The sequence below is a fragment of the Pteronotus mesoamericanus genome, unplaced genomic scaffold (genome assembly GCF_021234165.1).
Source record: "Pteronotus mesoamericanus isolate MK-2021 breed Mesoamerican mustached bat unplaced genomic scaffold, CSHL_Meso_final contig_73, whole genome shotgun sequence".
NCBI lineage: Eukaryota > Metazoa > Chordata > Mammalia > Chiroptera > Mormoopidae > Pteronotus > Pteronotus mesoamericanus.
The window spans coordinates 31,768,142-31,793,793 of NW_026555245.1; the positions used below are offsets into that span (position 1 = coordinate 31,768,142).

Below are 25,652 nucleotides of genomic sequence, written 5' to 3' on the forward strand. Positions count from 1 at the left end.
ATTCAGTTCCACTTATAGGTGAGATCTTATGCTATTTGTCTTTCACCATGTGGCTTATTTCACTTAGCATAATGCTCTCCAGATCCATCCATTGCTGTAATGAAGGGTAGGAGCTCCCTCTTTCTTTCTGCTGCATAGTATTCCATTGTGTAAATGTACGATAGTTTTTTGATCCACTCATTTACTAATGGACACTTAGGTTGCTTCCAGCACTTGACTATTGTAAATTATGTGCTGCTATGAATGTTGGGGTGCATAGGTTCTTTTGAATTGGTGTTTCAGGATTCTTAGGGTATAATCCTAGCAGTTTATTATTAATAGCCCAAAATGACAAAAATATATCTTCTGTGGGTACATATGTTTGTACACTTTAACTATCTGGAATTATGTACACCATACTGGGAATATGTGGACTGGGGAGAGCCAGGGATTTCACAGGATTGGCTAGCAGAGGTGTCCAACCTTTTTGCATCCCTGGGCTATACTGGAATAAGGAGAGTTGTCTTGGGCCACACATTAAATACATTGTGACATATAATCACAAAAAAACTCATAATGTTTTAAGTAAATTTATGATTTTGGGTAGTGCCGCATTCATAGCCATCTTGGGCTGCAGGTTGGACACCCCTGGCTAGAGCATGCTCCAAGAGTAGCCCTGTTTGAGTTTTTAACAAGGATAATGAATTCATTTATTGTTTTCTTTTAAAATTCCTAGCCATATATTATATAATATTTATTACTGTTATAATGAAAAATAATGAAAAGCCCATTTTGACATTTTATGTTCCAAATAGTTTTAGTTTGTGAAATACAATTCTATATCAAAATAGTTAATTTTATAATACCCTTTATAAAATAGGATTACTTGTAAAACTTGTATTCTTGAGCATTTTGAAAGATTTTAGACTATAATTTATAGTTGCCTTTATCGGAAAATAGTGTTGGAATAAATAATAAATGTTTAAGTATATACATATACACACATAAATATGTACAACATGTATATATATACATATGTATATATGCATGTATGTGTACAAAGTTTATCATATATCCCCTAAGAACAATTTTATTCCCTGAGCTACTACTATATATAGTATATATAATATATTTATATCTGATAAATATAATTACGATTAATATTATAAAGATCATATCATAGTATTAGACATATATTATATATTTATATGCTTAGCATATTGCAAGATTTTATATATATACAAAAATAAAATATATAGGGGCAGGGATTTTTCTTGGATAATAGTTAATGTATACATAAGATTCTGTTACCCAAGCAAAAATTCATTTTGTCACATTTTAAATCTTCATATTATAGGAGTGAGGAAAAGTATAAACTTTATATATAATAGACTGATCAGCTTATTCACTCATGGTATAATTATTTTTAAGCTATAGAAAATTAAAAATAATTAATAGAAACATAGTTCAAATTAATAAGTGGGTTTAGCTCACTTGGTAGATACAAATCAGTGTATAAAATTCAAGTGCATTTTTTTGCCACCAAAAAGTTAGGAAACGGACTTAAAAAAATAATACACCTTACAATAGGAGTAAAAATATGAAGAGTATAATTAAAAATGTGTATAACCTTTATGAGAACTATAAAACACTATCGAGAGAAATAAAAGGTTTAATATGTGCAGGGATATATAAAGTTCATGGTCTGGAAGACTTAATATGATAAAGATGTCAATTCTCTTCAAATAGGTACTGAGATTCACATTATCAATAACAGAAACCATTATTACCCCTAGACTAGAAGGGGCAAGGAGGTTAATAAGAGAATTATCCTTAGAGGAACAGAGGCTCTGCCATTTGTGGCTCAGCTGAGAGGGAGCTAAGGAAAGAAATACTTTTATGTCTCTCTCCTTTACCCTCTTACCACAGGCTAGCACTTTGAACTAATCAAAGTCAGTCAAATCCAGAGGACAAGAAGCCACTGTAATGCAGTATGTAGAGGTTGACCTCTTAGGTTAAAGAGTAGGCTAGAGCACAAGAGCATCGGGTAGAGATGATTGGATAAAAAAATATGTGGCACATTTCCATTACTGCTTTTTTAGAACTTTCCTGGATATTCAATGCTTATTAGTTTTTCTGTGTAAACTTTAGAGTAAACTTGCTTATTTTTCATTGGGGATCTTATTAGAGCATCAAATTTACAAGTAATCCTAAAGAAATTGACATCTGTATGATGTCAGTGTTCACGTCTTAGAGTATGGTATGCCATTCCCATTGGTTTAGTACCTTTATGTCCTTACAAAATGTTTTATGTTGCCTCTCATATGGGTTTTTGACATTTCTTGTTAAAATTTATTCTAGCAAGTTCATGTTTTTTACTCTTTTAAATGGAGTCTTTCTTTCCTATATCGTTTCTGATTGATTTTTCTTTTATTATAGTTTTTGCTCTACATGTTTTGATGTGTTATGATTTGGTGGGTAGTGTTCACAGTTCTTTCATTTTTACTGTGATTGTACTTTTTATTTTTTCTGTGTAAATCTTTGTCTTGAGTCCTAATTCCTCTGAAATTAATATCGTTATTATTGTTTATATTTATATGATAACAAAATAAATACATAATTTTAATATAATGATACATGTAAATTATAAAAAAAATGGAGTACAGGAAAGAACAAAAGATAGAGGAAAAAAATTACACTAAAAATAATACCCTGAAAATTTTGTGAGAATCAATGTAGATTTTTTAAAAATCCATATTTATAGATTGAGATTAGATAGAAGTTTTCAGATTAAAGGGACTATGTTGAACATTTTCTTTCAATAGTAATAACTCCTAATAGTAATAACAGTTTTGTGATATAATGGAGGAATGGCACTGATGAGAAATTGAGAGAATTATTAAATCTCCATCATTTCTTCTCTATGAAAATCACTAACTTTTTATATCTATAAAGAATGCTAAGAATGAAAGAAATGAAAGACTGGTGGTTGATGTCCTTATGCTATTTTTTTAAAAAACTACACGTATTTATAGTTGGTTTTGACATCTTGCTATATGTACTTTGGAAAGAAGGACATACATTCAAGCATTTTAACTCTTTCTCATTTTGTGTCTCAAGATTTATAAACTTTATCTCTTCTTGCATAAACACAGTGTTCAAAGATGTTTAAACCTAGTTTTATATATTGCTAAAGTTTTCGTAACTACACTTTTTCCTCTTGATGTATTCATTCCTGTACTTCAATTCATTTCAAAGGTCTACTTTTACCAGGGCCTTCCCTTTTGCTAGAGTACACTTTCTCCCACATTGGCATCGGATTTAGACATATGACTTATTTTGGCCTACGGAATGAAAGTGAATGTGAAATAAACTATGTCCTGACAAATGTTTTAAGAGTCATTCTTTGATTTGCCTATGCCTTTTGCCCTCTAGAGTGGCTCATTCTTTTTTTTTTCCTGAAGTTTAAAAAAAATTTTTTTCATGTTTATGCTATTACAGTTGTCTCAATTTTTACCCCTTTACCCCTCTCCACCCATCCCACCCCCACCTCCCACTCCCCCACTCCCCCACTCCCACAGTCAAATCCCACTCTGTTGTCCATGTCCATGGGTCATTCATATGTGTTCTTTGTCTAGTCCTCTCCCCTTCTTTCCACCATTGTCCTCTTTCCCCATCCCCCCTGATCACTTTCAGTCTGCTCCATGTTTCCGAGCCTGTGGTTCATTTTGTTCATTAATTTATTTTGTTGAATAGAGTCCACTTACAGGTGAGATCATATGGTATTTGTCTTTCATCAACTGGCTTATTTCACTTAGCTTAATATTCTCCAGTTCCATCTATGTTGTTGCAAAAGGTAGGAGTTCCATCTCTCTTTCTTTCTTTCTTAAATGCGGATTGATTTTATTTATTTTTTTAAATGTCAAAGTTAATTATAAAATATTTTTTAAAAATGTAAAACCCTTATAAAGTCTCAGCAAGTAAACCAACATGACACCAGCACAGAAATAATCAAGTAGATCAATGAAATATAATGAGCATTCTAGACACAAATGTATATATCTGTCTAACAATATAATATATGATTAAGTTGATATTTCAAATCAATGGGTAAAATAAGGCTCATTCAACAAATAAGGTGCATGGACCACTATTTCTTGAAATAAAACAAATATAGAGCCCTATTTCACACATTATACAAGAAATATTCAGGTGAGTTAAAAATCAATATGTAGAAGCTAAGGAGTTTAAGAAGAAAATAGAACTAATATTTTTCATGACCTGAAGTAAATGATTCAAACCCAGAAGCTATAAGGTAAATATTGACAATATGACTATATTAAACATTTAACTATATAGTAATATACATAAAGGAAAAAGTTAAAGGACAAGGAGTAGAATAGAAAAGTATCTGTAACAAATCTAAAACATGGATAATAGGGTTTTATTTTTTTTAAGGAAAATAGTTCTACAAACCTAAATGGAAAAAGAATACCAAAGAGTCATTTAAAGCTTTTTTTAAAAAAAAATAATAGAAATAGGCAAGAAACATAGTAAAACAGGTTTAGTTTCAACAAATAATAAAGGAACAGTTAATATAACATCATTGTCACAATCAGATTAATGAGTATTAAAAATATTGGTAATATCAAGTATTGGCAACTGTGAAAGGAACTGGGTATTCATAGACTCTTTTTCTTCATCCTAAAGCAGTCCCTTTAGCGTATTTTGCACTGCTGGTTTGGTAGAGGTATATTCTTTTAGCCTTCTTTTGTCTGGGAAACTCCTTATTTTGCCTTCCATTTTAATTGAGAGCCTTGCTGGGTAGAGCAGCCTTGGATGCAGGCCTTTGCTTTTCATGACTTGGAATATTTCTTGCCATTCCCTTCGGGCTTGCAGTGTTTCTGTGAAGAAGTCAGCTGCTAGCCATATTGGGGCTCCCTTATATGTTACTACCTCTTTCTCCCTTGCTGCCTCTGGGGTTCTCTGTTTCTCTTTGATATTTGCCATTTTAAGGATGATGTGCCTTGGAGTGGGCCTCATTGGGTTCCTCTTGAATGGGACCCTCTCTGTTTCCTGAACTTGCGTGACTTTTTCTCTCCTCCAATTAGGGAAGTTTTCCATCATTACTTTTTCAGACAGGTTCTCTATCCCTTGCTCCTCTTCTTCTCCTTCTGGTATCCCTATTATACGGATATTATTACATTTCAGGTTGTCCTGCATTTCCCTCAACTCCTCTTCATTCTTTTTGAGTCTTTTTTCATTTTCTTGCTCTTTCTGGGAGCTTTTTTCTACCTTGTCCTCCAGCTCGCTGGTTCGTTCCCTCAGCTTCATCTAGCCTGCTTTTGATTCCTTCTGCTGTGTTCTTCACTTCAGAAATTGTGTTTTTCATTTCCCCTTGTCTCTTATTGATAGTTTCTATGTCCTTTTCCATGCTGATACAGTTTGCAGTAAGTTCCTCGTAGTTTCCCTGTAGATTTTGGTAATTCTCTCTGAGCTCACTGAGCTCATTGAGCTTCCTTAGAACCATTGTTTGGAACTCAGTATCTGATAGTTTACTTGCCTCTATTTCATTTATTTCTCTTTGTGGGGATTCCTCCTTTCCCTTCAAGCGGGGGGTATTTCTTTGTCTTCCCATTATTTGTGAGACTCTTCTCTTCTGCTTCTTAAAATGATCTGTCTTGATGTCCTGACTTTGTGGTGTGAACTTCTACTGTTGGAGACCACTGCTTTTACTTGCTGGATCTGCTTCTGATAATGTCAGATGTTGACCCTGTCTGACCTCAGGCAGTCTTTTAGAGACTTCCAGTAATCTACTGTTTGTGGCTGTCTCCTTCAGCTGTTAATCTATTCTCTCTGCACTCAGCAGGTAGCCTTGGACAGCTCAGGGTGGGACGAAGTCCCTCCTGGGGGCAGGGTTATTGGGTCCTCTCATGCTGTTGCCATATGGAGGAGGAGTCTGCACTGGGATCCCCCTGGCTACTCTCTCCTTTCTCTCCCCAAAGCCTCCATCCCCAGTCTCTCCTCAAGTATCACCAGACCTCTTGCATCCCCTTTAGCTAAGGATCTACTGTCTGTGGCTGCCACTCTGCACTCCACAGGCAGCTTAGACAGTACAGGGAAGGAAGGACCTCCCACCTGGGTGTGGGGCTATTGGGTCCTTTGACGCTGGTGTCGCTCAGGGGGAGTCGTCTCCACCTGAGCAAGATGGCTGCCACCACATGGGGAATGAGTCAGCACTGGGATCCTGCCAGCTACTCTCTCAGTTCTCTCCCCAAAGCCTCCTTACTCAGTCTCTCCTCAGGTGTCTCTAGCCCACTCTGCCCCCGCCTTTCCCGGAGGCCAGAGTAAGTGGCTGCAGATACAAATTTATGTCTTGGCCCTCTAAACAGTTCTTTGCATCTCCAGCTGCCTGTCTGGCAGAGAGCAATACTGTTGCTTTTCACAGCTGGCTGTTCTCTGTGTGCTTTTTGAGCTCTGGTGCTGTGGGCTAGAGATCCCCACTTTTGGTTTGGAGCCCACTCTTCTCAGGGGGATCCAGCTGGTAGAGTGACTCATTCTTAATAATGCCACTAGAGTGGTTTATTCTTAATAAAGCTTGTTGCTCCATTTTGGGTCTTAGAATAGAGGAAAACCACACATAATGTGAGAAGGCAATAAATCTTTGTTTTTATAAGCCATGAAGATTTTTTAAGCTTTATAATAATTTAGAGAAATAAACTTTATAATATAATAGGCCATGAAGATGTTTTAATCTTTATAATAATAACTTAATTGATAAATAAGACTCTTATTTATCAAATTAGATCTGTAAAGAGATATTCCTAATTTATCCTATGGCCTACTCAATCCCTCAAATAACATTACTGTAACTGAATCATTGGATTTATCTTTCAGTGATACAATATTTTTAACAGAACGTAAAATTCTTCTAGAGGTAGGAAGAAACATTGTTCATTCCCAGCATCCTCTCAGCTCAACCTACACTTTCCTATATTCCTTTTTCATTTTGATCTAGAGGAAATTCTCAAGTTTGAACCTACCAATTAACTTGATTTTCCATAACATTGATTTTACTTATAACTGCTTTTATTATGAGTTTTAATGCTATTATTACATCTTTCCTTTTAACAGTTCTTCATGTTATTCTTTTTATTTCATACATTTGACACCTGTCTTATCCCATATAATCTAGAAAACAGCCTGAGTGAAGGATTACATATTGATTACTTACTTGGGGCATTCAATTTCAGGACTAAGAGAGTGAGCAAAGAAGAATCTGAGGCAGGGAAGCATAAAAAAACAATTAGGTACAAAATAGACAGGGGGAGGTTAAGAATAGTATAGGAAATGAAGAAGCCAAAGAACTTATATGTATGACCTATCAATATGAACTAAGGGAGGTGGAATGCTGGAGTGAGGGGGTGGTGCAGGTTGGAGAGGAATAAAGAGGAGAAAAAAATAGACAACTGTAATAGCATAATTAATAAAATATACTTAAAAATAAATTTAAAAAGTTAAGAATAAACCTAATTTATGTTGAAATAGTACATATACAATTCAGAAGCCCTAGAGTGTAAACAAACATACTTAATTCCAAGTTTATAATAGAAATCACACTGAAAAATAAAGTGGTGAGTTCTTTTTTAAAATCCAGAAAAATAATTCGGGAAATGTGTTATTGTGCTGGGCACTGCTTCACTGTGTGCCACGAAGAGACAGTACATGCTCTGAATTAGCCAGTCAGGTTGTTTTTGGACTATTGCAATCCATCAGATGGAAAAAGAAAAAAAAAGTCTGGTTTCTTCTTGTGTTTTGTCTTCCATTGGTCAAAGTTTACTGCTTACCATGGCTTTGTGTTAACATTTTATCCTTATCTGGAAGTACAAGGAGACAAAGGTGCTAGGCATATAGCTGGTAACTGGAGCCACATGAACTATATGAATTTCATAGGCTGAAATGGTTAATAGACTGAGATAGAAATAAAGACTGAGAACCTAAAAGGCAAGTGAGGCTGAATCTGAAAAGTCATATATGTTTAATACAGCAACAAATATTTAGTAAGGGAGTGGAATTATTTTAGGTGCTCTGTTTATAGCAGTGAATAAAAATGTCCCTGCTTTCCCAGAGATTTTATTAAGATTATCTTTACATCTTGGCTTTCTATGAGTAATTCAGAGAGTGTAATGTTTTTCCCCCATAATTTTTCTAGACCTTCTAATTCCTTAAGTAACTCTCACTCAGAGATATTAATTTCCTTTGAGTATGCACAATAAAATTTATTTTTTTTAATTCTAAGTATTCCCCTTTTAAAATAAGCCCTGCTAATTTTTCTTTACTTATTCAAGTGAGGAAAAATCTAGGCAATTTCAGTGTTTTCCTGTGGTCCAGATATGTGAATTTTGTAAGCCTTGTTTGTTACTTATTTTGTTGCTAACCATGTTCTGAGTTTTATATTTGCAACATTGGTGTACATCCTATCCCATCCATTTTTCAGAGAACAATGTGGAGAGACACAGAGGGCGGAAAAATGTGTGTGTGTGTGTGTGTGTGTATATATGTGTGTGTGTTTGTGAGAGATATATATATATATAGCATAAGATTATGCTTCCATTGCACTTAGAGTATGTTATGTCCAGAAGGTAGCATGAGATGGCAAGAATATACTCTTTTCTAAGTTGATTGTTGATGTTCTTATATTATGTACATCTTGATGCTATTGTGTTTCTTCTCATTGAAGATACATGTACTTTGTTCCACATGACCCTTAAATGTAAGCCAGCCACTGATTCTGTCCCTCTCTTTAATAACAAATTTCTCCTGGCATTGGAGGAGATGTAAATTTGCTGTGTGTATTGAAAATATATGGGTGTTTTTCCCTTGGGTGAATTGTTATACAAATGCTTTTTAAAATTTTTATTAAATTTTTTGGGATGACATTGATGAATAAAAGTTACATAGGTTTCAAATGTACAGTTCTATACATCCCTACTCAGCAAGCATTATTACTATGGGTCACCTCTCCCCTCCTTTTGTGAGCATTATTGTACACTTCCTAGAGGCATTGCACCATTATTCCCTTCTCTCCCTCCTCCCCAATTTTTGAACTGTTAATTTTTGCAAATTTTCAGTTTTTTGAATAGTTACAGATGGTACTTTAGTCTGAATGTTTGGGTCTACCCCATATTCATATGTTGAAATCTTAATGCTTAATAGGGTGGCATTAAGAGGTGGGCCCTTTGGGCAGTGTTTCGATCATAAAGATAGAGTCCTCATGAATAGGATTAATGTTCTTCAGAGTCTTCCCTGGGCTACCTGCAAGTGCTTTCCACCATGTGAAGGTAGGTACAAGAAGTCTATGACCCCTAAGAGGGCCCACACTTGACCCTCTAACTTCCAGCCTACAAATCTATGAGAAATAAATTTATGTTTGTAAATTACCTGGTCTATGATATTTTGTTATAGTAGCCTGCAACAACTAAGACAGATGGTCTATGTACATGTTTCTGTATGGGTGTAGGGGTTGTTGTGTTTGGAGGACGTTAATGTACTAAATCAGTAAAAAAGAAAGCTCATTTCCCCCATATAAATATTTATCCATCTTTAACAACTGCATATCTCTCTTATCCCTTCTTTCTTTTAGGATACATCTTATGTGTATGAATCACCAGTTTCAGGTTATATGTAAAGAAAAGTTTCCATTAAAAAATAGTCTCCAAAATATATACCATAACATGATTTTTGTGAAATATCTATTTATAAATTTTTTCTCTTCAAATTGAATATACAAAATATTTTTTAAATTTTTATACGACCTGTATCACAACAGGATTCACTACTATAGGAATCTAGAAACCTTCCCCAGTGGTGTGGTTTTCCTGGACCTTTAGTGTCATTACTGTCACCACCTCTGTATTGGAACTCATACTTGCCAATTTCACACTTGGTGGGTTGGAAGGAACTGCGTTTGCCCTATGTTGCTCTCCTTCCATCTTACCTTTTTGCCTTGTCATTTCCTTCAAGCTAGATTAGAGAAGTCACAGGAATTTCAGCCCAGGTCCTGGGATTGCAAATTGATTGTGCTTTAAGGAACTTTGGTTTGAAAACTTCATTTGCCTTTGGCATTCTTTTCAATAAATTTAAAGTTCTGTGTAATATACAATGAAAGGTTGACATATCCTGCATTCAGAGCTGTCTGATAACTGTCATTGGCATCAGAACGTATCAATTCTTGGAACTGAAGTGTAAGTTCATTTCAATAAGAAGGTGGTACTATGTCTATTTATCCAGGGTTTTTATTACTATCAAGCTATAAAAGAAAATTGATAAGTATTTGGCTTTGAAAGTCATAGTAGTTCTATCAATATATCCTAGGTGGATGTGATAAATATTAAATACTTTATATGTTATTTCTTTTATTAGTGTTTTTTCACGCAGTAAAAAATAATAGATGAAAAAACTGGAAGCTGATCTGTTGCCTTAGGTGAACACAGTTAACAGAGATGATCTTTATGCATGCTTCTTTCTATTTATCGCTTGTTTTGCACAGGAAGGAGTTGCAGGAACTGCAGAACCTTTACAAACAAAATAGTGCACATACAGCACAGCAAGCAGAGCTTATCCAGCAGCTTCAGCTTCTGAACATGGACACACAGAAAGTACTGAGAAATCAGGAAGATGTTCATACAGCAGAAAGTATATCATATCAAAAAGTATGCTTTTATTCTGTCATAAAAATGTAAACTTATATGTATAAACTTATAAAAATATGTAGAATTCAATTATATTTTCAAATTTCAACAGTTCTTTTTTGTATGTTCCTTCAACATTAAAAGTGAAATATGATTTTTTTGTAATATTTAATATTTTGTGAGTTTTTTATGGGTGTTAAAGATGAACATTTAACACATAGATGTTAATTTATTCTGTGGGATATTATTTTATGAATTTGAGTTTTGATATATATTATGAAACATACTATGACTGTAGCCCCCAAACGAACATGGATTTGGAGAATGGAATTAGCTTCTTTATGAGAAATTATTCATCAGCTATGATTCTAGTTTATAACCTAAAGTGGTCTTTCATTATGAAGTGTGTGCATTCTTGGCAAATCTGCACAAACACAAATGGGTTTTTAGAATCAATGTTTAGGATCAATGATGAGGTCTTTAAGATCAATATTTACCAAGGATTTTTCTTTCTTTATTTTGTGTGTTTCCTTTGAGTATTCATTTTACTTTACAGTTTATGGATTTCCTCAAGAAGGCTTACCCAGGTATTTAGGTACACTGACTGACTCAGCAGCAATAATTATAGCTAATAGTTAAAATAAATACCTTCATAGTTTTGTTTTAGTTCCTGTATAGGTCAGTCCTATAGAACTGATGTTATCCCCTTATCAGTCCTATGGAATTGATGTTATCCCCTTATAACAGTTGAGGCAACCAAAGGCTTAGAGAGGATAATAGAGCAATGCATATTATTTTGAGGTTTCTTATTTTTAAAAAAATCATGAAAATTCAATATCTGTAATTAATATGAAATAAATAGCCATTAAGTAACCTTTAACACATACTTTATAGATTGATTGATTGACTTGAAAGAGAGAGAAGGGAGGAAGAGAAACATTGATTTGTTTATCTACTTATTTATGCATTTATTGATTGATTCTTGTATGTACCCTTACCAAGGACCAAACCCTGCAACCTGCAACCTTGGCTACCTGGCCAGAGCCTAAACACATACTTTTTTTTAAAGTATATTTTATCGATTATGCTATTACATTTGTCCCATTTTTTTTCTCCCCTTTATCCTTGCTCTGTACCGCCCCTTCCCACCAACATTCTTCCCCCTTAGTTTATGTCCATGGGTCGTACATATAAGTTTTTTGACTTTTCCATTTCCTGGATTATTCTTAACCTCCCCCTGTCTATTTTGTACCTACTATTTATGCTTCTTATTCCCTGGACCTTTCCCCCCGTTCTCCCCCTGCCTTCTTCCCTCTGACCTCCATTTCTGTGATTCTGTTCCTGTTCTAGTTGTTTGCTTAGGGGTTTTTGTTGTTTTTTTTTTAGGTTCAGTTATTGATAGTTGTGAGTTTGTTGTTATTTTATTGTTCATTGTTTTTGATATTATTTTTCTTAGATGAGTCCCTTCAACATTTCATATAATAAGGGTTTGGTGATAATGAACTCCTTTAACTTTACCTTACCTGGGAAGCACTTTATCTGCCCTTCCATTCTAAATGATAGCTTTGCTGGATGGTATAATCTTGGATGTAGGACCTTGCTTCTCATGACTTTGAATACTTCCTTCCAGCCCTTTCTTGCCTGTAAGGTTTCTTTTGAGAAGTCAGCTGATAGTCTTATGGGAAGTCTTTTGTAGGTAACTGTCCCCTTTTCTCTTGCTGGTTTTAAGATTTCCTCATCTTTAATTTTGGGTAATATAATTATGATGTGTTTTGATGTGTTCCTCCTAAGGTCCAATTTCTTTGGGATTGTCTGAGCTTCCTGAACTTCTGGAAGTCTATTTTTTTTACCGGATTGGGGAAGCTTTCCTTCATTATTTTTTCAAATAAGTTTTTGATTTCTTGTTCTTTCTCTTCTCCTTCTGGCACGCCTCTGATTCGGATGTTGGAATGTTTAAAGAAAATGATACTTTGGAACCTTGCTTTTCCATCTATATTATGTATTCCTTTCAGATTTCACTCAGGATATGAGTGATAACAAGTGGAAGGATAGAGCCTATCCTCTCCACTTCAGTGCCAGCTCCACCCTTTTTTTTTTTAAAGTGGAATCCCCTATTATGCTTTTGTTTCTTTTTTCTTTTTTTTATTTTATGCGCCTTTTATTTTACAAAGTTCTACATATGCTTCCATATCCTCTCCAATGAAGTCGATTTCAAAGGAAAGGAAAGATTTTGTCTTTGTCTTCAGTCAATAAATTTTAGAAAGGGCATAATTGTTTAAATATAATGGTTTACAAAGTCTTTAACATTCTTTTTTTTTAAACTTTGCTTTAAAAATTTTTTCATTCTTGTTTACTCTATTACAGTTGTCCCAATTTTTCCCCCTTTGCCCTCCTCTGCCCAGCCCTCCCCCTAGGCTGTTGTCCTTGAGTCATTGATGCATGTTCTTTGACTAAGACCTTCCCCTTCTTTTCACCATTCTTCTCTCCCCCATCCCTTCTGGCAGTTGTCAGTCTGTTCCATGATTCTGTGTCTCTGATTATTTTTGCTCATTGCTTTATTTTGGTCATTAGATTCTTCTTATAAGTGAGACCATATGGTATTTGTCTTTCACCGACTGGTTTATTTCACTTAGCATAATGGTCTCCAGTTCCATCCATGCTGTCATAAAAGGTAGCTTCAGTGCCCATCAGTAAGTAGATAAATATATTAAAAAACTGTGGGACACTTACACAATGGAATACTATTCATAAGAAAGAAAGAAGAAGCAATTCCTACCATTATGCTTTTGTTTCTACACCAGTCTATGTTGCTAAAAAGACTTGAGAAATTGGACCTTATTAGAAACTTTAATTTTTTCTCTTTTTCACTTGTATATTTAACTCAAACATTTCTGTCTTTCTTAATTTTTTCTTAAACGTCCCCATACTCATGGCAATTTATATTCAGATATAGCCTTGTTATCATTCTCAGCGAAAACAACCCCAATCCTTATTCTTCACCCACTGATTGTACAAATTTGCTTTTTTTTTCTGTAACATTGCAATTTTTAACTTTTTGACCTGCACATTTTTCATTAGACTTGTTCCCCCCACCCCCTGAAAAAGTACTAGTTGTGGAGTTCAGAATTTTTGAATTTGGGAATGATCACATTACTTTATCATAAATAAACAGTATGCTACTGTTCAGATTTCCAGTGTTCATTTATATTACTCATTCTAATCCTAGAGCATTTTATTTAACACTTGTCTTTATTCCTCTTACACATGTATTTTTCTAAAATTTTACCAATAAAATTAATAATAGTTCAATGAGATAAAATTGTTTACTTAAAAAAATTAGGATTTCAAAATATATTTTCCCAAATTAATTTTATTATTTCTAAATAATAATTGTGGCCTAGCTGTAAGACTCAGGTGAATAAAAAATAAATATTAATAGTTTACCTCCAATTCTGACTAAGCTTACTTCTTTAAGTGTTCTTAATTTATTGTGTATAATTAATGTAGTTTCTGTTTCCTCTCTTTCTCTCAATTGTTCTCTTGTCTTTTTTTGTTTTTGCTTCTCTCCTATTTCCCTTTCTTTGTCCAATTTATTAAGTTGATTTTATCATAGCATCTATTTTATTATCTAAAGAAATTTTTAAAAAGCATTTGCCTACAACGATAGGATGAGGCATATGAGAAGTGCAGACAAAGCTGAAGAGAGAAAACTGAAAAGAATTTTGAGCACAGGATAGAAATGTATCATATTTTTCCAAAGATCTCCATAACAAGTCATTAATTTATTAAGTAAAACTATGTAAAAAATAATGCTCAGGGCTTCTCTAGAAGAAAAACACCCAAGTGAAATCAAATTAAGCTAGTATGTTTTCTTTCTCTGAGTACATAGCCATTTATTTAAATTCTAATAATTTTTCTACCTTTGCACATCATTTACATACATATGTATGATTTAAATAAAGATGAGGCTTGTATCAATATTTATAATTCCTAGAGCACCTAACATGTTTATTCTATTTAATGATAATTAGATGACATTAGCTAATATCAATCCTGGAAAATAAGGAGTTAGGTTATACATGCTTTTAGTTTAAACTGCATGTTGAATCAGAATTGTTCCCTCTCATTTTTCTACTATAAACAGGATTACTTTTCACCTGAAGAATTTATTATTTCAATCAGAGTAACAAATAGTATACTTACACATTATTTATGGAAAATGTATTCTTTAAACAGATTAGTCATTGGGTCACAGAACATACGCTTTTTGTTTTTAAGGTTATATTTATTTATTTTTAGACAGAGAGAAAGGGAGAGACAAAGAGAGGGAGAGAAACATCAGTGTGTGGCTGCCTCTTGCACACCCCCACTGGGTACCTGGCCTGCAACCCTGGCATGTGCTCTGACTGGGAATCGAACTAGTGACCCTTTGGTTTGCAGGCTGGTGCCCAGTCGACTGAGCCACACCAGCCAGGGCTATTTTTTATTTTTTAAGGTAAATAAAATATCATCTTGTTCTACTACACTAATAAAAATATGGGTGAAAGAGCGTTGCAGTTTCAGCCCCTGAAAATGAAAAGACTTAGTTTGGGGTCCTATTTCTGGAGATAACTTGCTTTCTGTTTCTTGGAGATCCTTTTAACCTTTCTTCAACAAAATATAACATGAAGAAGAATGGGCATAATAAGTTAGTTACTCATAAATTATAAGGATGTTACTTCTAAAGTATATAGGAGAATGTATGGTTAAATGTTTACATAGGCCAAAATCTTGCAAAAGATTGTGATCCATTTCATTTTTCTGTGAGTGTTAAAGAAATTGTAGAGAAAAGAGCCTTTCTAAAAACTGCTGTAAGCAATTGTATTTGCTAATAGAGAAAAAGTTACTCAAGATGCCTAAACCAATGCAAATGAATGAATTTGTTATATTACCTAATTTACTAATTTGAGAACATTTTTTGACTTACTCTACTATTATTAATGAGATGAAAGTAAGATGTTATTTAAACAGGGGACCAGAACATACTAAACCTTCATGTCCTTGCAAGATCTCCTGGAGAAATATTTTATTATCATGAGGCTTTATCACCACAAAAATACTTTAGAAATAAAAATAATCTTAACCTCCTTGAAGGCTTGTTTAGCCAAATTTACTGGTAGACTGGGCCTAGAAGTAAAATGGCTAAAGGCTGTCTTTGCATCCTTTACTCTAAGTTCACAACTGAGTGGTCTTACTCCTATTAAATAAGTGAAGACCAATCAGCTATCAAAGAAAATATGAAAGTAGGAGACGTACATTGGAATATGAAAAAGGAATAAGATAGGATTTGTCCCAATTCCTAGAGCAGGGCTAGTCTAAATCATCTGTTACAGGCTTTCTAAGTTCTTTTTCCCCTGTTGCTTGGAAGCATGGGTGTTTTTCAGAGAAAGACAGAGTCTGCCTCAGTAGCCCACCCAGTCATATTAGATCAAGCCAGAGCAACTTCTAAATAAGGAGTACGCTTGCATAATGTGCATGGCAGAGAGAGCAAAGTAGAGAACCCAAGGAGATTGGGGTTAATCTTCATTTTTCTTGAAACAAAGCAGAAGGGAGAGGAGAGGAGAGGAGATATTAAGATGGAGCTTTCTTCCATAAATGATTAGACATAGAGCCTTAGATCTGTGAAGGAAGATCCCAGGACATGACACCCAAGAGAAAAGTATACATAAACTTGGTACTAATGCAGTAAATTGATCCTCAATCTTGACCACACACTGTCCAGCGTGCTTGCACCTTGGGCAATGGGAGGGAAATTAGGAGTTTTTCTTTGTCGACACTTACCGATGTTCGTAAGATTCTCAAATATTTGAAATCTGTACATTATTTTTTAAATATATTTTTAATGATGTATAATATGAAATCTATAAATTCTTTAATAATATTATTTTCTATCATTTTCCTCTAGAGACATTAATTTGTGCTGATTGGGTAAAACTAGTTAGTACCAATAAGCATACAAATAAGAGAAAGTGGTTAAATAACCTTTACACTGAATGTTTGACTGTATACTGTTGGGCAGACCTTCACTCATCATAGCTTCTAATCTTCCTAGTCAGCTTAGCTCTGTCTCCAGATTTTGCTTTTTCTTTTCTACCATGAACTCAATCATGAAAGCAGCAATGTAGCATAGTTACTTCACCACAGGGCCCCCACTCTGATCCCTTAATTGTTCCTCAAATCTGTCAGGTTCCTACTCTTTCTTCCGTTGTAGAGTATCTGATGGTATCAGCTGTGGAAAGAACATTGGACATACTCCCTGGTATAAAGGTAATTGGAAAGGAAAGTACAAATTTATGTCCTGAAATTCTTTATGAATCATATAGGCAATTTTCCTTATTAATAGTGCTGAGGCATTGTCTGTAAAGAGAAATGGATTATTTAAAATGTATATAATAATAATATAGAGGTATAATCCCTTATAAAAGTTTAAAAGTATATTTTGAGCTAATTATATGTCAGAGGAATGGTTTGGAGACTCTTGTTTTTATGTTAAGGTATATGATGGAGAAATAGCATTATGGAAAGAGGTTTCATAAGTCTTTTTTTAAATTTTAGTGTAGCATACATGCAGAAAAGTACTCTGCCATCTTTTGTGTAGTTAGGTTTCTTCTCATAAAGCAACACCCACTAATAGAAGATTCTCCCCATCTAAGAATCTACTGAATTAGCTATGTAATTTTGAGATTCTGTCCTTTGGGATTTTTCTTTTGTTATAAGGTCTTACTATTAGCCGTGTATATAGAGATCTTAATGCATATAAGATATATATAATCTCAACACAAATTTCAGCAACACAAATCTTGGCTCCTGTATCACTTTCCCTGTCTTATCAGCAAATATACATATGGATTCTCTATGTAAATCAGTTAACAAAAAATGATTTATGCCTCATTAAATCACAATCAAAAGTTAAGATTTTCATCAGAAATATGTTTTTGAATATTGGAGGGGTACCATTGTTAACCATATTTGATTCTCTACATGATACCACTTATGTACCATATGCTGTCTCACAGTTTTAATAAACTCTAGTTTTAAATTTATTTAATACATGTTGCCTTGAGTTAAAAAAAATTAGTTATCTCTAATGCCGTCAGAGCATTGTTTTTATTTTATCACATTCTGTTCAAGGTCTTCAATGATTCCCTGTTGTTTATAGGAACAAGTCCATCCTCCTTAACCTGGCATTCAGGGGTCTTTATGTTCCATCCACAGTCATATTGCTTGACTTTGTCTCTCTTGTTATTCCTTCTGCCCCTCTTCCCCTACTTAAGCAGTAAATGCTAATTTGTCCTAAATGTGAATGTATCAGTGAAGAACAACCTTAATGAACTCTCAGTGAAAGACTTTTATTTTTTTTCTCTTTCAAAGTACGTACATACTAAGTCCAATTAGGCTGAAATATTTTATGCTCCCTTTTTGTTCTTTCTTATCACTGTACAGTGTTTTTTCATATTTCTGCCACTTTTAAAATGACTTTCTGTCTTTATTTAGTTTCTATAATACCACCATGACTCAGTTCAAGTCCTATTTTTAAGGAGCCCTGCAAGATTAGTATGGCACATTTTCCTATATTATGCTGACCAATAATACATACTGCTTTTTAAAATATCAATTGTGGTTTATATTGAAATTTGATATTGTTTAGTTTTCCATGTCTTTATATCTTGTTTTCCCTCTTAGACTATTAAAATAACTTGAGTGCAAGGACTATGTCATATGTAGTCCTGATATATATGTACACATGTGAATATTTGTATATATACACAGATATAACTATTTTAATTGATTATTAATAGATTTGAATGTATTTTTTGAAACAGCTTTACAATGAGTTACATATTTGTTTTGAAACCACAAAAGCAAGTGAAGCTGTGCTCCGGCAAAGTGTCGTTAGTCTTCAGGATCAGCTATTTCAAAAAGAGCAAGAAAATGCTAAATTAAAAGAAAAGCTTCAGGAATCACAAAGAGCACCATATCCTTTACCTCAAGAAAGTGATTCAGACCACTCGGAACAGGTGAGAGGTTTTCTAGAAACATTGCCCACTGGAATATCATATTAAATTCTCTCCTACAATTGACTGAAGCATATGATTTTGCAAGCAGTAGAGTAGAAATTGTGGCAGGTAGTTTTATGTTATGCTATTTTTATACTCTTTGTATATATGAATATATACAATATGGATTCATAGAGAAATGAATGTAAAAATACTGGTTATGTCTTGTATAGTTATTGTGATAAAACAGTTTGTTGATTTACACTACTGAAGAGAAGATTAGTAAGTCATGCCCATTTTGAGACTTTTTAATTCAGTGAGGTAATGGAATGGAAAGACTACTGAATAGGAAATCTCATAAAGTGCTCTTTATAATGCTTGGTATATGGTACTTAATACCTTTTAAGGCCTGATTGTGCCACTACCTTGATGTGTGATTTTAGACAGTTCAGTTGAGCTTTCTACCTATATTCCCCTATTAAGTGAGGTAGTACAGATGTATAGATAAATATGTAGTTTGAAGATTCAAATAAATGGGATCAAATAACAACTCTGAATTTTGTGAATTTGAACAAATTCTTTATCCCTCTTAGCCAAACTTTCTTCACAAATAAAATGTTGATTTTAATGGTATCTGTGTTATAGAGTTTTGGAGGGTTAATGATATAATGCATGTTAAGTGCAGAGCTTGGCATATAGCAAATATTCATCAGTAATCTTTTTAGATAATCCTTAAGGTAAGTGTCAGCTCTAAACACATACTTTGTAAAAAAAAATCCTACTCTATAAATTTATATAAGTGTTTTTAGGCACTCAGCATTCCTTTAAATTTTAGTACTTATTAATTCAGTTCAGAAAATGAATTAACACAAGCAGGTAACTGTGTGCTTAAATGTTCATTATGATTGAAGAACAGTAATTTTTGAACCTAACATGTTTTGTCTTGCTAACTAACACTTCAACCTTGACACAATTTTTAAATTTGTACTTCATTATATTGCGTTTTTTTGGACATCAAGTTTACAGAATTCCATTAATCATAAAATTTGTATCATGGCACATTATTATGCTGCAGGTGTAGGCCTATTTTATTCACTTAATTCATTTGTTTGTTTTATAGTAAACACCCTTGGTTCTACCAACTAATCCAAGGATTATAACATTAATAATAACTTATATTTACTTGTATGTTCCTTCTTTACATGGTTCCTTGATTCTCTCACCAGACATAAGACTACCAAACTGTTTATTATTCTGATGATCTTTTAAAGTTTTAGCATATATAATTTTATGAGGAAATAGTATATTGTTTAGTTTTGTCATTTATAAAAGTATATCTTAAGGTGTCACATTGGGGTTTGGCAATTTTGGCTCATTATATTACTATGACTCATCTATGTTGTTTGGTGTAACTGATCATTTGTTTTTAGTGATTTAAAATATTATATGTGATTATATCATAACCATTGCACATTTATTTGTAGATGCATCTTTTGATTATTTTCAGTTTTGTGCTATAATGAATAATGCTGCAATTGATGTTTTTGTACACACATGATTCTTGGTAGACATGTACAAATATTTTTGTGGATATATAACTAACTAGGAATGAAAAACTTAGGTTTACAGTGTGAAAAGTTACTTTCATGAAATACTGACAACTTATTTTTCAAAGTGATTTTCATTTTACTCCCCCTTACAGTGTTTAAGAGATATGATTGATTCTTATCCTCCTCAACACTTTGCACTGTCAGAAATATTTGTTGACAATTGATTAGTATAAAGTAATTTTATTTTGATCTTCATATGCGTATCACTGATAAAGCATATCTTCAAATGATTACTAGCCAGTGATATACTTTCTTGTGCAAAATGTCTATGTCTTTTAAATCTTATATTGGATTTTAAAGATTGATTTGTAAAAGTTTTTATATGTTCTTGAAATTAATCTCTAGTATGTTAAATGTGTGGCAGATCTCTTAATTCATTGTGTGTCTTTTCATTTTCATTAAGGTGCCATTGGATGAACAGAAATTCTTAATTTTAATTTAGACAAATTAATCTCTTATCGTTAGTGTTTTGATATCTCATTAAAAATCTTTCTCTACCCCAAAGACAGAAATAGTTGCACCTCTCTTTTCCTCAAAGAGTTTTAGTTTTGCTTGTGTTATTTATATTAATAATTTAGTTGGAATTGTCTTTTGTCTATAGTATAAGGTAAGGACCTATTTTTATTGATTGATTTTTCCCTATATATTAACCAGTTTTCCCAGTTCAACTTGTTGAATGATCCCCCTTTTTACTTCTTTAGTTCTAGGCTACCTCTCTCATATATCCTACTGCTGTATGTTTGTGAATTTCTTTCTAAGTTATTCTTTGTGTACCTCTACAATGTTACATTGTCTTAATTAGTATACCTTTATAAGTTTTTATATTTAGTAGTCTGCTCCTACTTTCTTAGTGTTTCTAATGTATCTTGGCTATGTTGGGACTTAGCACTTAAATATAACTTTTAGGATAATTTATAAAGTTTCCTGAAAAAAAAAAAACTGTTGAAATTTCTAGTAAACTGTTTACTAAAGTATAATGTAAAAGTAAAGTGTACAGACCTTAAGTGTGTAACTCAGTGATATTTCACAAAGTAAACACATCTTTATAAATACCACAGGTCAAGATATAGAATATTATGAATGTCTAATAAAACTCCTTAATGTTCCTGATTATTAGCTACTCCCACAAAGGTAACCATTATTTTGACTTCTATTTTTGACCTCTTTTATCTATTCTTGAACCTTACTGTATTTCACCTTTAAACACTGTGTTTGCTATTTATTTTATTTATTTATTTATTTGGTAAATACCCTTCATCACATTAAGGACGTTCCCATCTGTTTTTTTTGTTTCAATTTACAACATGCTTTTTTTTTTAATAGAACTTATTGGGGTTACATTGGTTAATAATATTACAAAGGTTTCAGATATACAGCTCTTCACCATCTGTATATTGCTTTGTTGGTTTATCATCCCAAATCAAGTCTCCATCTATCACCATTTATCCCCCTTTTACCCTCTTCTTTCCCTGCCCTTCCTTCTGGCAATCACCATATTGCTGTCTGTGTCCAAAAACAAACAAACCCGAGTCATTTTTTTCTTTGCTTAATCCTTTCAAGTCTAATCCATTTTGAGTTGAGTTTTGTGTATGCTGTAAGATAGTGGTTTAATTTCATTCTTTTGCTTATGCTGACCAGTTTTCCCAGTACGATTTATTGGAGAAACTGTCCTTTCTACATTGAATATTTTTTGCTGCTTTGTTATAAATTAATTGACTGTATGTGTGTGGGACAGCTTTGCTGGGTAGAATATTCTTGGTTGGCAGTTTTTCCCTTTCATCACTTTAAAAAATCATGGCACTCCTATCTGGCCTGATAAGTTTCTGCTGAAAAATCTGCCGTTGATATAATGGCCTGATGTTTTTTCCCTTGTATGTAACAAGTTGTTTTTCTCCTGCTGCTTTTAAGATTCTCTTCTTGTTTTTAGCTTTTAACATATTTTTCTTTAATACTATTAAATAGGTTTCAGGTATACAATTCTACAATACATTGTTTCTTTCCCCAGGTTAGTGAGGTTTTCAGTTATTGTTTCTTAAAACAAGCTTTCATTTATTTTACTTCTTTTCTCCTTCTGGCAGTCCTATAATGTGAATCTTGTTTGGCTTGATGGTATTCCATGAGTCCCTCAAGCTATCTTATTCTTTCATTCTTTTTTCCTTTTGCTTTTCTGATTGGATAAACTCTACCACTCTGCCTATGAGTTCACTGATTCTTTCTTTTGCTTCATGTAGGCTACTGCTGAAACCCTCTAGTGTATTTTTCAGTTGAGTTATTGAATTCCTTCATTATCTGATTTCTGTTTGGTACTTCTTAAAAAATATTTTCTATTTCTTTCTTAAAATTCACACTTTGATGCATTATTCTCCTTATCTGGGTGTCTTTATGGTTATTATTTTAAACTCTTTATCAGATAAATTACTTATCTCAATTTTATTAAGATCTGTTTCTGGGGACTAATCTTGTCCTTTTGTTTAAAATATATTCTTTTGGTTTTTTTTTATTTTCCTTCACTCCCTATATTAGTTTTGAAGTGGTATCATGTGGGAGATGAAATGTGTTATTCAGCCCCACATTAGCTCTTTACTGTCTCTCAAACCTTTTTGATTGTCCAAGCAGCCTTCTTTGTTGTTTGGGGCAACTAGTAGGTGAAGGTGTGCCAAGATCTTTGTCAGCACCTAAACACAGTCTGATTGGAAGCTGATCCCTCGATAGCAGTTTTTAAAGTATGCAAATAGACTTCCAGGGAAAGACTGGTAGATGGGCATTTCTTTCTGCTCCCTCTGCACTGAGCCCTGGAAGAATAGTCAATTAAGATATTTTCTTTGTTTAATACCATTCACTGATCCATGAACACAAACCCTGCAAGCCACCAGAGCCAGGCCATTAAGGGATGTGTCCTCTGGATGACAGTCACAAAAGCTGGGGCAACAGACATGAGTATAGCTTCCAGGGAGGTATCAGTGAGCTGGAGTAAGTTAGAGGAACAGTGCTGGAGAAGATTGTGGTCGGTCCTTCTGTGTGTTAAATTAGAATCCTGACCCTAAAGCTGCAGCTTTTAAGATATGCAAATAACCCTCTTTCAGAGAAAGACTGGTAGTTGGGTGTTTCTGAGCTCTAGGGGGATAGCTAGTTAAGAACTGGTTTTGTTCTGTTTTGTTTTACTTGTTTGTTTGCTACAGTCCACTTGGACCCATGAGTGCAAGTTTTGTTGGCGATCAAAGCTGAATGATCAAAGGGTGTGTCTCCTGCTCTGTAGATACAAAAGCTAGGCTGCCAGACATGTCTGCAATTCCCTTTCAGGGACATACTGGTAACCTGGTGTTGAGTAGAGGGAGGGTGTACAGATTGTGTCTACTGCACCAGGCTGGTGACTTGTACTCATGCAACTACAGGAGCCCAAGCTAGTCATGGGTGTGGGTCTTGGGTTCCAGTGTAGTCAGAATCAGACAGAAAAGTTAGCATGAGGAAAAGAGACCCCGGGCTCCCCTCTTCCTTTTTCATTCTAGGTTTGAGCATTGTGGATGTGACTTGTGGCTAGACACCTACTCCTCTGCTGCTTAACCTTCTGGGTTGGAGCATTGTGGACGTGACTTGTGGCTATAAACCTGTCCCACTTTGCCACCCTCCCAATTTCCTGGGGTAAGAAATAATTGAGACAAATAAAAAACAGTCTCAGCCAGAGTTGACAGCCATGTTGACTCACATTGTGGTTTTGAAGCTACTCTGCCCTCTAGATAGCCATCATCTGGGGAGGAAGGACTGAGAGGAGTTGTGCCAGTGAGTCCCCCCAGCGTCAGAGACCATGAACCACCTCCATTTCCTCCCCTTGCCTATATACTGCAAGAACATTCACTCAGATCCTACAAGGGTAACTGACTTTCTGAGTTTGCCCACACTCCCCTCCTTCTTGATTGTGTACTGTCACTTTAATAAATCTGTGTCCTTTGCTGAATCTAACTTGCTCTTGAATTCTTTCTTGTGGTGTGACATGAACCTGGACAAAGCAACTGGGTTGAGACCTCCCTTACCTTCCTTGGCCTCTGTGAGAGCCCTCCAGCACCAAAAAAGGGACTTAGGCAACTTTGTGTCTTACACTTGTGCAGCCAAAAAGACCTTAGATATCTCCAGCACGATCCTAGGTTTCAGCAGAAAGGGATAGTGTGCAGATGGAGACAGGAGAGATGTAGGCTATTGCGAAAACCTGTGACGCAAAACCATGTGAGATCTCCAGGGGGTCCTCGGTGGCTTTGATAGCTTTTGGCTTCATCAGTGGTGAATCTGCTGAGTTTTTCAGCAAAGCAGGGCTCTGTGCACTGTCCATCACTCCTGCTTCCTGCCTGCTAATAATAGCCTCTGTTTTTTCTTTTCTGTTCCTAGTCAGCTTAATATTTCTCAGCTTTGCTGGTCTAGGTAGGGTAAAAGAGAAACTGGACCTTAGTGTAGTGCTCTGAGAGGCCGTATAAGCTGGTTGTTCACATTGTTCTCTCTTTCTTGGTGAGAGGAACTCTTTCTAGCTGGGAAGTTTCTTCATGGTGCTGCAGAATGCCAATTTAGGGGATTGGATGATGCAGGCAAAATAGCATTGTCTTCCTTATTTACTTGTGAAATTATTCTTAGGTTTCTGTTGTTCCACTGTGCTGCTAAAACTAAACAGACTCTGCTGGTCTCCCAGGGCTGTCCAATTGTTAATCTTTGTGGGGAGATAGGGAAGCTAGTTTCTGCTATGCCACCTTTTCTTTTTTTCCATCACTGTTATTTCTTTTAATTAATGTATTTTTGAGTACAGGTTACTCATACTAATAATCAGGTTACTCTGCTGGAGTGTTAGTTTCAAGGGACATGACAGTACTTAAGCCATGAAAGCATTTATCTTTAAGCTTAAAATGTATACATATAATTTGCCATATTTTCTCTAAAGTTAGCTGAGTATGTTCCTCCTTCTTCAGTGGCATAGTTTGAATAAACTAATTCCAGGTAATGAAGATGTAACAGTCAGCAGTTACAGACCCCATGTCTTTGAAATTATGAATTTTAATAGAGAAAAATAACACTAACTGTTGATAAGAGGTGTTTTTTTCCAAGTACAGGTTTATTTAATTATTTTTGCAAATGATACTAATTTTTATATATAAATTTAAATAAATCTCATTTTAAAAAATGGAATATGATGTATTTTATGTTTAGAAGGAGTGTATGTGCCCCTTGAGTCTGTCACATTGATTGACCCTTCTCAAAATCTACCTTGACTTTTCTATGTCTGCATTGATTTAATTATAGAGTGCTGTTGTTCTCTTGAGTTTGAGCATTAGATTCATTAGTGGGATAGTTAAGACAGA

The 25,652-nt window shown here is 34.3% G+C and overlaps 1 protein-coding gene across 2 annotated transcripts in view; it reads left to right on the plus strand.

Moving 5' to 3' along the window:
• CNTLN (centlein) overlaps positions 1 to 25,652 on the plus strand; it is a 279,122-nt gene that overhangs the window by 90,360 nt on the left and 163,110 nt on the right. Inside the window, exons 7-8 of one of the 2 annotated variants that reach the window (XM_054583186.1) lie at positions 10,536 to 10,691; positions 18,533 to 18,727. In XM_054583186.1, coding sequence (XP_054439161.1) covers positions 10,536 to 10,691; positions 18,533 to 18,727 — 351 coding nt within the window. Of the gene's footprint in view, positions 1 to 10,532; positions 10,722 to 18,532; positions 18,728 to 25,652 lie in introns of those variants that run through there. The other variant, XM_054583187.1, reaches the window with a different exon arrangement.